Genomic DNA, 17,917 nt, shown 5'->3' on the forward strand with positions numbered 1-17,917 from the left:
CATTTGTCTTTTTTTAAATATATTTTATTGATTTCAGAGAGGGAGAGAGAGATAGAAACATCAATGATGACAGAGGCCTCCTGTACGTCCCCTACTGGGGATCGAGCCTACAACCTGGGCATGTGCCCTGACCAGGAGCCTACAACCTGGGCATGTGACCTCCAGTTCATAGGTCGATGCTCAGGCACTGAGCCGCGCCAGCCGGGCCATTCATTTGTCTTTCCATCTGTCTATCCATCCATCCATCTACCCACCCATCCATCCACCCACCCATTATCCATTTATCATCCATCCATCCATCTATCCATCTGTCTGTCCATCCATCCACTCTCCAATCCACCCATCCATCTATCCACCCATTATCCATTTATCATCCATCCATCCATCTATCCATCTGTCTGTCCATCTATCCATCCTCCAATCCACCCGTCCATCCATCCACCCGTGGAGACAGTCAAGGAGCCCCGACTGAGCCGCTGTCCTTTCGAGGCTCCGGGGGAGCTCTAGTCACCTGGGCCGCCACGGTCAAGTCAAGGAGAGGCGGGAGGGCAGGACCAACCGGGGTGCGTAGCGCTGGTCCCCACAGGATGAGACAGCATGCAGTGCCCAGTGTCCAGCCGGCCTGCCCCTTTCTTGCTGTGCCACATCGGCCGGTTCCCTAACCCCTCTGTGCCTGTTCCCTCATCTGCAAACGTGGCTGCTAGGGACTCGATGGCGCAGCTCCGTGGTGACCAGCGGCTGGGGCAGCGGTCTGTAGGGTGGTGACGGGGATGCCTGGAGAGGGAGAGGGGACTCCGAGCTCCCTGTGTTCTGAGACGTGCATGTGGGAGGAAGTCACTCCCGGGCGCCGGCCGCATTGTTGTCCACGGTGACGGGGCGCTGGAGGGGGTCGGAGGGTGATGGGACTTGGGGTCTCGGAGCAGCTCCTCCGGGATCACCGGCTGGACGGCACACGGTCCCAGCCCGGGGAACAGAGCTGGGGGAGGAGGCCTGGGTCCTGGGGGCATTGCGACCTGGCATTCTGTGTCCACACCGGGGCCTTCGTCCAGCAGAGAGCGTGTAGACAGGTGCCCAGGCCCGCGGCCGGCTGGCCAGGCGGGGAGCCCCTCCCCCAGTTTGCAGCAGCTCAGCCACGGTGCACGCTGCTCAGCACCTGCAGGTGGGTGCCCGCCCACAGCTGTGCGGTTGTCACCCCCGATGTGGCCGTGTGACACCTTGTGGGGGCCTCCCCTCAGCTCGGGGTCGCTTCCTGTGGGCAGAGCCGGGCTCCCCGGGCCCCCCCACAGCCTGTGGCTCTGCTGTTTGGCTTTTTTCCATTTTTTCGTGAACGGCAGCACCGAGTGTCTCGCCCAAGAATGTCACAGCTGGGGCTGCGGTGGCGCGTGACCTCCAGGCTCGGAGCTCCTGCGCCCGCCCCTTCGCAGCAGCAGGTGCCTGGCTGATCTCAACCACGTCAGTCCGGGAGCCGGGGCCGGGCCTGCGGGCGCGGGGGGGCAGGAGTGGAAGCTGCGAGCTGGGGGCAGTTTACCAGCCAGGCTAGGATCTGGGGGGCTTCTCTGCACCCGGCCTTTACCTGCCAAACTCCCAGATGGTGGCACGGCGGTGGCTTTTCATGCCTGCCCTCCCCGGCCTCCAGGTCCAGCAACAGCAACGGGACCAGAGGGGCTGTCCCCCTGCGTTCCCCACCCCCTCCCCCCGCCACCAAGGAGCAGCAGCCCCATGAGGCTGCACTGGGCTGAGCCCCCAAGAGACCGGCTTGGGCACGTGGCACCCACAGACGGGCCGAGGGCACCCCACGGTGGTGCCTGGTTGGGGGTGGGGGTCAGAGCAGTACCTGGATCACCTGAGGCCAGGCCCCTGCAGGACCCACCCTGGCAAGTAGCTGCCCTGCGGCACCAGCTCTCCGGGAGGGGGGGGGGTCCGGGGAAGGGGCCCTGGGCCTGCGGGCACATGATTTCCTCGTCGGGTTCAAGTCCAGCCCGAAGCCTTGCTTTGACTCTGTCGTCCAGCCGACGCCGAGTCCTCTGAGGTGCATGGGGAGGCCCCGCAGTGAGCGCCTTCTCTTGGGGGCGTGGGCACGTTCCGAGGGGCACCTACGGGGGACAGAGAGGAAGCTCACGAGCACCCTCGCCGGCTCCCTGCCGCTGGCCTGTCCCTCTGGGCCCCGGGCCACCCACGGAACATTCCCGACCGGCCAGGAGCCCACACTTACCCCCGGGAGAGCCAGGAAGGGCCGCCTCTGCCCAGCGGCCTGAGGCACAGAGGCAGCCGGTGGGAGGGGGGGGCCATCAGGCACCAGGGCCACCAGCGGGGGGCCCTGCAGGCTCTCAGCGCCGGGCCGGTGTGGGCGTGCGCTCTGCCAAGGCCGGTCAGCCTGTCCCTTGGCCACGGGCCCCGCACGGCCCCAACAGCACTTACCCATCCATCCATCCATCCATCCATCCATCCATCCATCCTCCATTCTGGTTCCGCAGGAGAGCTGGCGGCAGGACCCGCCCCCGCGCTGTCAGACTGAGAGTCTGACGTTTCAGGCACGCGTGGCACACACAGCCCGCCCCTCTCAGCGCGCCCTGGACGCGTGGCCACCCCGCCCTCCCTGACCGCTCCCATGACGCACTCACCGTCCGTGGGCTCCTCGCCCGCAGGGTCCTGAGCTCCCTGTCCTGCCGCCGTCACCTGCTCCCCGCTGGCCGCCCCGGGGCCTGTGTCTGAGCAGGTCCGTGTTCGTCCGTTCACCGCCCTGCCCCCGGGAGAGCTGGCCTGAACCACAGAGCCCGTCACTTCCGACGGCCCCGGGAGGCAGCGCGTGCCTGGTGACGAGACCTGTGCTTGGGGGGAAGCCCAGCCCCCCACACCTCACTCAGCCATAGGTTTTGGGGACCCGGGTGCTGCAGCGGGCGTGAGGGGCAGCCGCCGAGCCCCAGGTGTCTGTAGCCCCTCTTCTTGTCCTGTGCGCTGATGACATCATGGGGGGGGGGTCAGTCCCACTCCAGGGGACCGGGCGGGGCTCGCTCGAGTGACCCCATCAGCTCGAAGCTCTGCTGGGCCCCTGCCGCGCCCTCTGGGTTTCTGCCGAGTTCATAGCCGTGGCCCCTCACGCAGCCCCTGGGCCGGGGAGGCGGGAGGGAGGGAGAAGGAGGATGAGGGGCAGGTGGGAGGGCAGGAAGCAGAGAAGGCGGCAGTGCCGAGAGGCTGGGATCCGGGCTCCGGGCAGGCGCCCAGGCCGGGCACCCCAGCAGCGCCGCAGCCCCCGAGTGTCAGGGTATTTGGGGGAGCGGGTCTGTGAGCCCAGGAGGCTCCATGGCCCCGGCTGTCTGAGTCCTGGGGGACGGAGGCTGAGACCTTCCCTCGGGGGTTCGCGTGGGTTTTTGTCTGAGGAGTTTGCAGTCTGAGACTTCCCTCAGGCCCTCAGCACGCCCGCGCCCCAGAACAGCAGAGGCGGTTTCGGGGTCTGGCGTCGTTAGCACAGGAGCAGGGCCCCCGGATGCGGACTTGGGGCCTCGGCCTTCTGGGGCGTCAGCGTCCCCTGCTGGGCGCCTGCAGCCTCCTCACCCGGGCTGGGCTCTGGGGTCCCTGAGACCACCGGACCCTGGTCCTTATGCCCAGGGCACGCACCCTGGCCTGGAGCTGACCCCTGGGGACCAGGAGCCCCTCATCCCAGGGGGCACACGCCCCAGGAAGCACCGGCTCTCCATCCCTCTCTCCTCATGAGCTCGGGGGAGGGCTGCCTCCACCTGGCTGCCCCCGCTTTCCCCGAAGCCGCCCCCTTGCTCCCCGCCCCGTCCCCCTGTCCCCTCCCTCCCACATGGAGCGGGTGGGCCCAGGCCCCTGACCTGCTGCCTGGACGCCGTCTGCCCCGCGACCCCTCCCACCAGCCGCCTTCGGGGGCAGCGCTGGGTCGTCTCCGCCCCGAGCCTTAAGGAGCTGATGAGAGTCGGGAGGGGATCTAGGAGCTCGTCCTGGGCTGCCCACACCGATGAAGGGGTTTCCAGAGCGCCTCCCACCTCCTTCCCTCGGGACGGAGCCTCGCAGACGCCAGGATCGCCGCGGGTGTGTGCACGTGCGCGTGCCGACCAGACACCCGGCTCTGTGGTCCTTAAAGGAGGGGGCAGGGGTGGGGGCAGGGGCAGGGGCAGGGGCAGGGGCAGGAGGAGGCCCTCCCCGGTGCCCGCCGGCGGGGGGGCGGGCGCTGTGCCAGGGGAGCCAGTTACAGCAGCAGGGCCCGGGCACCGAGGGCAGCCTGGGGCGCCGTCCCGCTCCCGCTCGCTCAGACCCGTTAGGCCAGCGAGGACGGCAGCCCGGCAGCCCCCCTGCGCGCTCGCCCCCGACGGGCAGGAGAGCCCCCGGCAGAGCGCACGTGAGAAGCGCAGGAAGCCTCGAGCGACGGGCAAACCCTGCCGGGTTAGGAGAGCGTCTCCACTCCCCGCTTCCAGGCGGCGTTTCTGATGGGGCGATCAGGAGCTGGGGAGCCGGTAGGGACAAGGACAAGGGGGTCTTCGAGGCTGAGTGGGCGCAGCGGGCATCAGGGCAGCTTCCTCTGGGACTCCCAGGGCCGGCCCCATAGCCCGAAGCAGGATTCGGACCCGGGTCAGGCGAGGGGGGGAGCGGGGGGGGGGGACTGGAGGACGGGGCGGCTCCGCCTGGCGCCTCTCAGAAGCAGAGTTTCATCTCTTTAGAAGGAAAGGGTTAGCCAAGTCCTGCCCTGTCACCCCGAGAGCCAGCCAGGCGCCCTGGGAGGAGGGGCCTCCCCTGACCTTTGGGGCCGCCAGGAAGTGGGTGCCACCCAGGGACCAGGCCCCGGGCAGGGCGGGCAGCGTTCTGGATGAGGAGGAGGGACATTCCCAAGAGTGACCAGGAGAGGGGGGCTGCTGGCCAGAGAGGGGGGCACACTGAGCGCCAGGTGGGGGAGGCCCGGGAGACGGTGGCCCCCGAGAGGGGCGGGGACAGACTGAAGGCCTCGCACAGCGTCGCGAGGGGCGAGCGGCCAGCCAAGTCCCTGTTCGGACCCCGTGCGCGAGCCGGGACGTCGGCCCAGCTCCGGGAGGAGGGACCAACGCCTGCGGGGCCATCGCCTGGACAAGAGGGGCTGGTTCTACAGGCGGAGGGCGGAAGTTTCTGGAAGGCGGGGCCTGTTCGTCAGGTTGCACCAGAGCCAGCGGCAGCCTGGCTGTCGGGGTGCAGGCGGCGGGGCCCCTGTTCCCGCGGTGGGACTGGCTCACGCACGTTAGGAAGGCGTCGGTGTGGGCGTGGGGTCGGGTGGGCGAGCCCAGAACCTCCCAGCCGTCCCTGCCCTCGGCCTCTGGGCCTGTCCCCCCCCTCCCCCCAGAATAAGCCCTCTGAGGACATAGGGGGTCAGGTGGGCTCTCGGGGTGACAGGGAAGGGGCACAGCAGAGGGGCCCTGGTCCCACTCGGGGCCCCTGTCACCGCAGCCGATGGAGGGAGGCGCCGGGAGAGCGAGTCTGCAGGGCCCCGTGCAGCGTCCGGGCCCCGGGGCCTGCCTGTGGCGCCCGCTCCTGGCACAGGGCTGGCGCGGCCCGGCCCTCGGGATGTGCAGAGGGGGTCGGAGGGCGGCCTGGAAGGCGGGAAGGTGGTTGGTGGAGGCTGGGGGGCCGCCAGCCGCCGGGGCCCCTCCCTCAGGCAGCGGATCAGTCTTTTCCCAAAGCACACTGAGTGCCCCCACAGCCGCCCGATGCACCCTCACAGCCACACACATGTGCACATGTACACACGTGCACACACGCACACTCATACGTGCACGTTGGATGGAGAGGCGCTCCTGAGCACGGGGAACAGTGGTGCATTCGTTCGTTGGTTGGGTAGTTCCATGCCTCTCCCTCCAGGGCTGTCTCCGGGCGCCAGGCGCTGGGGTCAAGGTGAGGGGACCCCTGAGCCGCTGGGCCCCAGCGCTGGAAGGCCCGGCTCTGACCACCGCTGGGGCTGGGGGCGGGTGACAGCGACAGACCCACGGAGAGAGAGATGGGGACACGCACAGAGGGAGACTGCCAGCCCGCGTGGCACACGCTGCGGGGTGGGGGCCACAGGGAACCCCAGCCCCCGCCGCCAGCCCCTCTTCTTCCTGTAACAGAGGAAGGCGGGGGGAGGGGCGGCCTCGCTCCGTGGAGGTGCCACTAACCACAGGCTGCGTGGGGGGTCTTTTCGACGGGTTTCCTGCAGTTGGGGTGGGAGGTGAGAAGAGGGGCCCTTCCCACGGGCCTGCACTCCCCCCACCAGCTGCCCACGGGCTCACCTGGCACGGCAGGCCACGCCCCCTCTCCCTTGGTCTTTCAGGGACTGGGCTGCAATGGTGAGGACTGGGAGCTGGGATGGAGACAGGAGCGCCGCTGCCACACTGCCCACCCTCCCTGCGCCCACCTGTGCCCACCCTCCCTGCGCCCACCTGTGCCCACCCTCCCTGCGCCCACCTGTGCCCACCTGCGCCCGCCACCCCTGTGCCCACCTGTGCCCACCTGTGCCCACCTACCATCTCGTGTCCCCACCCTGCCCGGACCCTCTGGTTCCTCTCCTCTTTCAGAATTAGGCCCATTTGGTTAAAGTCCCCCAAAGTGGAGAATTCTCAGAGCGGAGGCCCCGGCTCACAACCCCTCCCAGCTCAGCCCACGGAGGTGTCCGCAGAGCTGGGCCCCTGCGTGTCGCTCGGACACTTGTCATTCGGAGGAGGGGCCGCCGCGGGCTCCCCAAGGGGCCGTGGGTGTGGACGCACAGACAGGCTAGAGCAGGTTCTGTGCCTCCCACAGCACAGCAGCTGCCCCCCATCACTTCAGGGGCCGTGGCCATTTAGAACAGCCTGTGCACACTCGGGGCCAGGAACGTTTACGAAGCACCGATGCGCTGGCCAGGGGTGTCCTCTCCCGGCCTCGGGCAGCCCCTCCAGGGCGGCTTTCCCTCCATAACGCGCAGGAGACCCCGGGGCGCAGAGGCCAGGGGACCCGGAGCCGCCGCCTCTGCCTGCACCAGGCAGGCCACCCCCTGCCCCGCCCCGGCTTCCTTGGGCCCCTCTGCTCCCGTCACCTGCTCAGCCGGACCCCTGCCCATCAGGACCTCAGTGTGAAGGTGGCCTCGGCTCCCCCAATCCCTGCCCGGCTGGGCTGCCCGAGGTTGGCCCTGATGCTGCCCCATCCACGGCTCCGGCTGGACCCCGGAGGCACTGGCCGGAGCAGGTGGGGGCCGGGGGAACCCAGCCTGCGGCTCCCCCGGGTCCACCAAGGCGAGGCGACCCGCTCTGAGCTGGACACAGTCAGGTCTCCGCCTGAAGGCGCCGCCGGCCCCCGCCTGTCGAGCCGGTCAGGGAGCCGTGGCCAGAGGAGCCGTGGCTGCGGGCGTGAGAGGCTGCGTGGGGGCCGCCACGGCGTCAGAGGAAACGTCCCACGTTTCAGAAGGACATTTCGTGTTTCTGACTCGCAGGGGGATGGGCACGCGGGTGTGAGCGGCCACACACCCACACCTTCACCTCCGAGGGCAGCTCTGCAGCGGCGGGGGGGCGGGCTCTGCGGGAGGCACCGGCCTCGGGTTCACACGTGGGCGCTCCGCCGGGGGCGTCACAGGGCGGGTGGCAGTTTCCACGCCGGGCCAGAGAGCCGCTCGGTGAGAGGGGCCCCTCCCTGGCTCCGGGGCTCCTGGCAGGCGGCTGTGGGCCGAGGGCTCGCTCACATGCCCAGGTGCTGAGCGCCCGCCGCTCTGGGCCCGGCCGCCGCGGCTCATGGAGGAGGCCTCTGACCCGCTCCGTTGCTTCCTTCCCGGGCAGGTCTCCGAAGACCTGGGCGGCGAGAAGTTCTGCGTGGACGCCGGGCAGGCGGGGGCGGGCAGCTGGCTCAAGTACATCCGCGTGGCCTGCTCCTGCGACGACCAGAACCTCACCATGTGCCAGATCAACGAGCAGGTAGGTGGCGGCTCATGCCCAGGGACCCCTGCCCTGCAGGGCTTGGCACCAAGGCGGGAGGCCTGGTGTGTCTGGTGAAGGGTCCGCTGACCTCTGACCCCAGGGGGGCCTTGGCACTGAGATGGAAGGGCTGGGGGACTGAGGTGAAGGGTCCTCTGACCTCTGACCCTGCGAGGGCCTTGGCAATGAGGCGAAAGGCCTGGGGGACTGAGGTGAAGGGTCCCCTGACCTCTGACCCTGTGGGCGCCTTGGCAATGAGGCGAGCGGCCTGGGGACTGAGGTGAAGGGTCCCCTGACCTCTGACCCTGCGAGGGCCTTGGCAATGAGGCGAGCGGCCTGAGGACTGAGGTGAAGGGTCCTCTGACCTCTGACCCTGTGGGGGCCTTGGCAATGAGGCGAGCGGCCTGGGGGGCCAAGGTAAGGGTCCAGGGACCTCTTCCAGGCCCTGTCCCGCTTGGGGGTGGCTGTTTGACACATGGGGGTCGGCGCAGGGTTTCAGGGAGCGCGGTGACCCCTTATGGGGCTCCACCCGGGCCTTCGGTCAGGGCCTCCCAGGCTGCCAGGCCCGGGAGCTAAAGGGGCCGGTGCGTGAAGCAGAGCCGCGGGCAGACAGGATGCTGCGGGCCTCGCTCCCGACAGGTGCCCCCGCCCGGGAGGCGGGCAGCGGAACTGCCCGCTGGAGGACTGGGTCTGCCTGGCACTGTGTGGCCAGGCCCGGGGAGGGTCGGCGCTGACCAGCCGGAGGCTGCCGCGGTCCCCCTCCCTGGGTGTCGGGCCGCCCTGGGCTGCGGGCATCACGGCTCCGGCTCCGCGTGGCGGGCACCCCGACCCACGGGGACCAGGAGGGAAGGTGGGGTGGGGTTTCTGTGCACCAGGAAGGCAGCGCGCGCCGTGGCTTTAATTACAGTTTGCAGGGAGCAGGGCCCCCGGGCCACGTGTCCGCCGTCCTCCCCGAACACGGGGTTCCCGGGAGCTGGAGGCCCAGCCCCTCCCTCCGAGCCCTTTGTTTTGGCCTACAGCATCTTGGGGTCACACCGGAGACCTCATTTGCAAAAGGGATCCCATCGCTTTCAAGATTATTTGCAGAGACCACATAACACAGGGCGCCTTCCCGCGTGCCCTGTGCAAGCCATTACGTCACGTCGGGCTGGGGCTCCTGGAGTTAGAGAGAGGGTTTGGGATGAATAAAGGCAGAGCACGCCTCCAGGGCGATCCCCGCCTCCCGGGCTGGTGGGCGACTCCCTCAGCCCTCAGTGCCCCCGGCGGGGGTCAGCCGCCCCCAGCAGGGCCCCGAGGACCCCCTGAGGCTCCAGTCCCCCTCTGCGCCTGGGACGCACACGGCTTTTAGTCAGAACCTGACATTTAGAAAAGAACTTACTCCGATCGCAAAAAAATAAAAAAAGTCCACATATAAAGCAACGAATCATCATAAAGGTGAGAATAGAACTTGAAAAAAACTTCCTTTTTTAAAATATTTTTTTATTGGTTTCAGAGAGGAAGGGAGGGAGAGAGAGATAGAAACATCCATGATGAGAGAGTCATGGATCGGCTGCCTCCTGCACACCCCCACACTGGGGATCGAGCCCTGACTGGGAATCGAACCCTGACCTCCTGGTTCCCAGGTCAACGCTCAGCCACTGAGCCACGCCAGTCGGCCGGGCAAAAAACCCTTTCTTTGGAGATGGTGGGGAGTTGGAGATGGCGGGGAGTTGGAGCGGAGGAGTTCGATTCCAGGCGCACAGGGAGGGAGCGGGCTTTTCGCCTTTGTCTGGGGACCGTGTCCTTGGCTGCGGCCCGCACGCCCCGGGGCTGCGCGTCTGTGACGGAGAGAAGAGAAGATGGAGCTTCCAGGGTTCCCGCTGGGGAAACAGCAGCGGGCACGCCGGGCCCAGGGGAGCAGGAGAGCGGGCGTGCCCCCGCGGCGCACTTGTGCAGAAGCCACGACGTCCGATCCTCTCCGCGCGCCCAGCACCTGGTTCCTCCGGGAACGGTTCCGGAGCGTGGCTCCCGCTCCACATGGCGGCTGAGGCGTCTGAAGGGGATCGACTGCCCTGCCAGCCTTTCCGTCCGACCCGGGACAGAGGGCTCCCCCCCCCCCCCCCCGGGGAGTCCTTCATGCGGCCCCACGCTCATCCCCGCGTCTCTGCTCAAAGGTGCTGCCCCCCCCCCCCCCTGCAGCAAAGCCGGGCCCTGTAGCCGCGCCGGTGAGTGCCGCCCGCAGTGTCGGGTTCCTTCCGGCTGTTTCTCCCTGACGCGGCCTCGGGGTGCAGGAGCTCGGGGCGCGTGGGGGTTGTAGAGGCACAGGCAGGCTGCAGAGGCCCCGGCAGAGGACGGTGGCACCCCAGCTCGTCAGCCCTCTGCCCCGAGGGGGAGGGGAGCCTCTGCCCGCCCGGCACCGCCTCGGCCCACGGAGCTTCCTCCCGGTTCCCTCCGCCCACGGGGCCTCTGCTGGCAGCGGGGCTCCGGGGTCCCCACGGGCTCTGGGCAGCGAGCGACGTTGCAGCTCACGTCCTCAGCACTCGGGGGACCCACACCCCGACACGACAGCGCCCACGACACGGGGCCAGGCCTCGTTCTCCCTGGAGCCTCCTGGGACCCCGTGCCGCCCACCCAGCCTCCCGGCTCCCCCAGCCCCTCCCAGGGAGACAGTGAGCTGCGCCTGGGAGAATCCGAGCTCCCGCACCGCGCGTCCTGACCGCCATGGCGGTGCCGCAGGAGGTGCCCGCACGGAGCCCCCACCCCCCTCCTGGCGGCGCCGGCCTCCGGGTCCTCCTGAAACCGCGGTCTCCCGTGGGCCCTGGGCCCGGAGGCTGTGGGGCGCGGGGCAGAGCTCCCAGCCCTGCCTCCAGGGTCTCCTCTTTGCCAGGGACCCTCCGCTCCGTCCCGGGGCTCCGAGGGCCCCTCACCAGGGCAGTGGCCACGGCGCTGAGGATGATTTGGCGTGGTGCCAGGGTCACACACATGTTGGGGCGCAGGGCTCGGGGCAGGGGACCCCCAGGGCTGGCCGGGCGGCGGGAACACCCACGTCAGCAGCGTGTTCGGGCGAGTGAGGGGCTCTGGCGGAGGGGGGTCGGCCTCCCCAAAGTGGAAGCAGACGGGCCCACCTCCCCCTCCCGTCAAACAAAGGCAGCGCCGAGCAGATCGGCCGCCCGATAGCCGCCCGCACGCCCGGGCCAGCGCCGACGCTAATGCGAACCCGCTGCTGCCCGCCCGCCGCTGGCTTCTCTTTCGCTTTCGTTTCTGATGCCCAGCGTGGACCCGGCGGTCTGTGGGGCTAGATTCTAGCTGGCAGGCCCTGGCCCCCCCTCCCGCCCCCCTGCCACCCTCCCCCGCCCGGCGCAGGGCCGGCCCCTCTGCCTGCAGGCACCCCTCGGTTTGGCAGAGTGGGAGCTGGGAGTGAGGTGCCCGGTGTCCACGGCAGCTTCCAAGCAGCGAGACGGGCTCTCCGTGTGGAAGCCGAGGGCAGGGTTCGTCCCCGCGTTTCCTGATCAGTTCACAAAAGGCCGAAGACAGACGTGAAGCTGTCCGCTCTCAGCGCCTTCTTCAGAGAGAGCGGCCCTCCCTCCGTCGGGCCGAACGGCGGCGGGAAACCCAGCAGCCGCCCGCACGGTCCCGCCGCTGTCTCCCCGGCACTGCAGGACAGTGACAGCTTCCCTGGGACCCAGAACTCAGAGGGAGAATCACCGCAGGCCCACCCTGCCCGAGGCGCGGGCGGAGGTCGTCTCCTGCGGGAGCGCGGGCGGCGGCGGGATGTACGCGGCACACGGGAAAGACGGGGGCGCAGGAGGCCTCCGCCGTGCACAGGAGCGGCCCCCGCGGATCCCAGGCAGCAAGCCTTCTCCCCGGCGGAGGGAGGGTTGTCTGCGCGCCCCTGAGCCTGTGGATGGGCCGAACCCGGAATGGCTGTCCCCTCGCTGGGCCCTGAAAACGCAGCGAGCAGGCCGGGCCGGGCCCCGACGCGGGCAGAGAGCGCGCCCTCCCCACGCCGCCCCTGCGGGTTGTGGAGTCGCCTGTGCTGTTTGCTAAACCCACACGCTCAGCCCTCAGCCCTCAGGGCTCCCGTGTGCACAGCGCCCAGCGGGAGATGGCCTGCCCTGGGCACAGCGCGTCGTGAAGACACGCAGCGACGCTCCCGAAGTCCTTGGGGCCCTGGGGCGGCGCGGGCACCCACCGCCTCCTCGGCGTCCCCGAGAGACAAAAAAGAAAGGAAAGGCTGCCCAGGCAGAGCTCAGACCCGTCCTGCCGGGAAGGACCGGGAGGCGGCCGGCCGCCGGTGAACTGCTCTCAGCGGTTCCCTGCGGGGGGGGGGGGGGGGGCACCCCGACAGCCCCCGGCACCTCACACAGGCCTTGGGGAGCTCACGCCCCGCGGACTTCAACACCCGGGAGCGAGGGCCGTGGCTGTTTGAAGAGAAGCCGCGGGAGAGACCGCACCTGCGGATTCCAACGCGCCCTCGCCGCTTCCAAACGGCCACGCGCTCACGTTTGTGTTTCTGAGAAAAGCGTGTTCCCGGAGGGACGGCGCCGGCTGCAGCCTCGTCCCGCGCCGGGCCCCTGCTGGCCGGGCCTGCGTCCCCTCGATGTAAGATGCTAAGATGAAGCAGAAACAAAACTGTGGGACGTACGTGTTAGCAGATTCTATCCTCTACCTTCGAATGAGGAGACAGTCCTTATCCTCGTGAATTCATTTCATGTTAAAAAAAAAAACAAAAAACCCTTAAGAAACCGCAGAAGCCAGTACCGGAAACGGCAGCCGCCATCGGCGGGAATCACTTCTTGGTCTTGGAGGGCGTCGCTGGGGGACAAAGATGGCCCCGCTCACGGCCGGGGGAGTGCGCGTGGCGCCGCCAAGCCCAGCCCTCCGGGGCAGCTCCTTTAGGTGAGGCCTGGCCGCGGTGTGCCCGCACCCCCTCCTCCCGGGGCCGCCGCCGGAGGTGACGGGGAGGCACACAGGCAGGCCACGCCGAGGAGCCCCAGCGCCCGGCCTGGCTGCCCTGTTCCGTGCCGTCCTGGCCGTCCAAAAGGGAGCCTGGACCCCTGAGGCGAGGACGGACTTGTGAGCAGCCTGCTTGGCACGGCGTGTGAGAGCCGTTTAGAGGGACGGTGATCGGCGCCAGTGAACCAGCTGTGGGCACAGCCGGGCTCTGAAACCGGAGAAGGGCGCCCAGCCAGGCGGGTGCCAGCCCAGCCCGAGGCTGTTGGCGAAGCGGCGCAGGTACTTGCACGCGGTCCCGTAACCCAAACACGGTTTCCTTCCTGCGGCTCCGCGGCCGGAAGGGGCTTGGGAGAGGCGGCTCTGCTCCTCCCGGCAAACTCCTGGCTCCTCCTGGCGCTGCGGCCTCGGCCGCCCTGGGGTGATGGGCGATAAGCCGGCCTCGGGGATAGTCAGGGGCTGCCACAGGCCCCCGGGCAGGGCCGCTCGGAACAGGGAGCCCAACCCAGGAGCCTCTGCCGGCCTGGGAGCCCGGGAGCCCGGCCTCCGGGCCTTTGTCCCGGGAGGTGGCGGGCCCCGCGGACCAGGAACCAGGTCTTGGCCCGCCTCTGGCTGATAAGGCCTCTGTGCCGCTGGGGTGCCCGGTAAACACCCTTGGCTTCTGTGCGGGCTCTGGGCGCCCGCCATGCCCTGGGGAGGCAGGACCCCGAGTTTGGAACAGTTTTCAAACCCTCTTCACCTCCCCGCCCCCTCTTCCAGGGGGAGGCAGATCGGGACAGGGCCCCCCACACACCCCTCCCCGCCCCGCCCGTCCCGGCGCTGCGATTAGCACTAATAGCGATTAATTCCGTCTGCAGCTCAAAGTCCAGGCGGCCTCGGCTCCTGCCCGCCGCCTCCAGTCCTGAGCCTGCGCCCCCGCCAGCGCGCGGGGCGGGCGGCGTCCTGTGGGTCCCCAGCCAGGGAGGGGGCAACCACGAGGCGCGCAAACTGGTCCCGGGGCCCAGCGCGCGGGACCCTCCCTCCCTCCGCAGCTCCAGGGGCGGCTGGGTCTCCTGGGAGGGCTTCGGAGGGAGTCCCGAGGCCCTGGGATTGGGGCTGTGGGCGCAGGAGGGTCCCAGGGGGTCCAGGAGCCCTTGGAGCTGGGGGGGGGGGGGGCGGGGCGGGGACCCGGGGAACTTGGAGTGCGGGTGGGGGAGGAGGTCCCAGGAGGTCCCCGCGGCCCTCCAAGGGGGTCGGAGGGGGAAGTCCTGCCGCCCTAGCAGCCGAGGTGTGGGTCCTGGGAGACGCGTGGCCCCCCAAGAGGGTGGTGTTGGGGGGAGGGTCCTGGGAGGCCGGCTGGCCCTCCGAGGGGGTCAGAGGAGGGAGGCATTGCGCCCAGCCCCGCCAGACCCGCTGTAGCAGGAGCCCAACAGCCCGGCCCACAGAGGACACGGCCGCCCTGGAGCTGATAGACGCCAGGTCAGAGCGCAGCCTGGAGCGCCGGGGCCCTCGCGGGGGGGGGGGAGGGGGGGGGGGGGGGGGGGGCGGGGGGGGAGCTGCGGGCGCGGCCACATTGCCCTCTAACGGGGACCTGGCTGCAGGGCCCTCCTCTGCGCCGGGGCCTCCCCAGCCTGCACGCAGGGACTCTGGCGCGGGCGCGGGTGGCTCGGAGCGGCCTAAACCTGCCCTCGCCGTGCGCTCTCTGAGGCCGGAGGGCGGGGGCGGGTGAAAGGGGACCGGCCCTGTGAGCTAACAACCCGACGCAGCGCCCGGCGGGAAACACAACGGCTCAAAGCTGATGATTTAAAACCTTTTGGATAAAATGATACAAAACTGGGATGTGAATCGCAGGGGGTTTAACTGCATAAGCGCATGTGGCCCGGCGTTCGTCTTCGTTTTAAAATCGTGCCGTTATCCTACCGACCCACCTGAGCGCGGCTCCGAATGCAGCGACGTGAGCCGGGGGGGGGGGGGGGCTCCCCCCGGGGGGCTCCCCCCCAGGGGACCGGGCGGCAGGGTGCTTTGTGGGTGCAGCCCGCCGTCCCGGGAGCAGCACCCAGGGGGACGGGGGACGCAGTGCGGCTCAAGGCGCCCTCCTCCTGCGAGTTCCAGGCTGTGGTGGTGGGGTTGGGACTGGCCCTTGGTGAGGGAGAGTCCCCAAGGGTCCCCCGAGCCACCGGAAGCTCAGCCTTCAGATGTCCCAGGGCGGTGGGGGAGGGGAGGGGCGGCCGGGGGCCAGCTCAGCCCCTGGGACTCCTGACCCGGGTTCAGCGGCTGCTGGGAAGCCGGCTGGATGCCTGTCCCCGCCCCGCGCCCCGCAGGGCCGTGTCCACTCCCACGGAGACTCCCGGGTCCCTGCCTGAGCTCATGGCACCTTCACAAACACCCACACTCAGCCCGGCCCAGGGCCTGCGTGAGGGCAAGGGTGTCTCCCGGACTCACACACGTGGGCACAGGGGAGCACCCAGCACCCCCCCACCCAGGCTGGGAGTCCCCTCCCGGCCCCTCCCGCCCAGGTGCTCCCTGCTCCGGCCTCGGAGACAGGCCCTCACGGATTCTCACGGATTTAATTTTGCACCCCGACCCCCCTCACCGCCCCCCCCCCCACCGCCGGTATCGACATCCAACACTGGATCCAGCGTGTGCGGGGGGGTTGGGGGGGCGTGCGCGGTCCTCTTGCACCTTCTGCAGGCGCCGAGGCTCCTGGCGGGTCGCGGGCCACACCGGCTCCCAGTGAGGGCCCGGGGCGAGGCCTGCGCACTCGGCGGCTCCCCAGGCCGCGGCCGTTCACCCCTCTCTGCTCTCCCCTAGATCTTCTACAAAGTCATCAAGGACATCGCGCCGGGCGAGGAGCTGCTGCTGCACGTGAAGGAGGGCGCCTACTCGCTGGGGACCGCGCCGCCCGGCCTGGAGGGTAAGCCCCGCCGCCGCCGCCACTGCGCCCGCCGGCCCGCACCCGGCCGCCCGCCGCCCCCACTCCGCCCCAGACCCGCTGCTTCCCTTACAGCCTCCCCGCCTCAGCCCTTGGCTGCTCCTCCCCGGGGTGCTGGGAGCCCCCCCCCCCCCGAGTTCCAGGTGGGCCTCGGCGGAGGGGGGCGCCGGGGTGTCGCATGGCACCTCCGCTGGGTGAGTCCCGGGATGTTTTCAACTGTGTTCCCAGCAGCAGCACCGCTTCTCTCCTCGGCGCTTTCACACACACACACGCACACGCACACGCACATGCACGCACATGCACGCACACACGCGCGTACACACATGCATACACACACATGCACACACACAGTCTCTGGCTTAGACTCGCGCCCTCAGAGCGCGGCGCCTGCGGGGAAGTTTCCGTCTCTCCGGGGCGGGCGGTGCGGGCACGGCTTTGACACTCGTGCAGCTGCAGCTGGAGGAGACGCGTCCGAGGGGCAGCCCGGCCCGTGCGCTCGGGGAGAGGGAGGCGCAGGGCCCGGCGGGTCGTGGGGTGCTACCTCTGTCCGTGCCAGGACTGCGGCGGCGGCGGCCTGCCGTCCCTGCCTCCGGACCGACACTCAGGGTCTGTCCAGTGGGCACGCGTCCCTCCCTCGTGCATGCACCCGCGTGCGCCTCAGGGGGAGCTGGGAAAGGTCCCCGCCACAGGCTGGGGCTCCCGAGACAGAGCCGCTCTCCGGCAGCCGCGGGCCAGCAGGGTGCCCGCTCCCGGGACGCCGCACCCTGGGTCACGGAGGACAAGTGGCTGGAGAGCGGTACCCGGCCCTGGGGGCTGCCCTCCGACCCCGAGCGCCGCCTCTGAGCAGATGCAGGCTTTTCTTTGTTTCTTTTTTATTTATTTAATAGATTTTATTTTATTGATTTCAGAGAGGAAGGAGGAGGGAGAGATAGAAACATCCACGAGGAGAGAGAATCCTGGATCGGCTCCTCCTGCACGCCCCACACGGGGGATGGAGCCCACACCCCGGGCCTGTGCCCTGACCGGGGATCCAACCGTGACCTCCTGGTTCCCAGGTGGACGCCCAGCCACTGAGCCCCGCGGGCCGGGCCGGAGGCCTTCCTCTGCCTGAGACCCACCAGGGAACAGAAAGCAGCCCCCCCCCCCCCCCCGGCCGCGCTGGAGCCGCTGCCCCTGTGCGAGAGGTCTTTAGTCTCCCCCGGCGACGGCACCGCACGGCGGCCTGGCTGGCGGGGGGCTGGGCGTGGGAGCCTCCAGGCAGCCTCGGGGCCGGCTCCACACGCTGCCCGGTGCCCGCGTGGCCCCGCGGCCGCCCGCCGTGGGAGCCGCCTCCTTCCCGCAGCAGAGCGGCCGGGCGGTCCACAGAGGACGGTTTCAGGAGCCGGATCCCACCGTCCTCTCCTCGGCGGGTGGTTTTCATTAGGAGAAAAGAAACGCCGAGAAAAGAAAATAAACGGCCGAGACCGGGCGCCCGGGGATGGTCTCGTTTTCCTTAAAACAACCGCTGAAAAGGCCCGAGCGCCCGAGGCGGACGCGGGCACTGAGCAAGCCCGCGGCCCGGAGGGTGGCCAGGGGTTCCCGCGTGCGACGAAATTTCCTTCTTCCCGAGCTTGTCAAGCCGCCTCCTCCCGCCCGCCCCGAGCTAACAACCAGGCTGCGTTCCCTAAGTGAGCCGGCGTGCCGGCCGCCGCTCCCGCACCCTCGCCCGACGTCGAGTATCTGACTCTGCAGCCTCCCCGTCACGGTCACTCTTTCACCTCCCCACGGCCACCCCCGACTCTGAATCACACAAAAGAGAAAACGCAAACGCGTTCCTCACGAATGAAGAGAACGATCATAAAACATCTCTCATCCCGGGCCCAGCTCCACGCGGCCCCCCGAGCCGGGTGGGACCCTGGGGGGCTTGAGCCGGGCCTCAGGCGGGAGATTAGCACGCAGGCGCCGCACAGCTGCGTCCCCCGGGCTCGGGCTCGGAGCCGCGAGGCACCGGCTTGTGTTCTGTTACATCCCCGCGCCGCCGCGCAGCTTCAGGCAGACAAGCCGGCACAGGCGGACACGCCATCGGTTTGGGCGGAAGACGGAGCCTCTTCCCCGGTCACAACCCCCACAGGCTCCACGCCCCCACCCGGTTTAGGAGAAGAGACTGTAGTTCTTTTAAAAACTGGTTTTAGAGAGA

The 17,917-nt window shown here is 69.3% G+C and overlaps 1 protein-coding gene across 1 annotated transcript in view; it reads left to right on the forward strand.

Annotated features, from left to right (window-relative positions):
- Nucleotides 1–17,917, forward strand: part of PRDM16 (PR/SET domain 16) — a 189,051-nt gene that overhangs the window by 139,251 nt on the left and 31,883 nt on the right. The window contains exons 6-7 of the mRNA XM_054720667.1: nt 7,764–7,898; nt 15,621–15,723. Of these exons, the coding sequence (XP_054576642.1) occupies nt 7,764–7,898; nt 15,621–15,723 (238 nt within the window). The remainder of the gene's footprint in view (nt 1–7,763; nt 7,899–15,620; nt 15,724–17,917) is intronic.

Source organism: Eptesicus fuscus, chromosome 9 (assembly GCF_027574615.1).
Source record: "Eptesicus fuscus isolate TK198812 chromosome 9, DD_ASM_mEF_20220401, whole genome shotgun sequence".
Taxonomy (NCBI): Eukaryota; Metazoa; Chordata; class Mammalia; order Chiroptera; family Vespertilionidae; genus Eptesicus; species Eptesicus fuscus.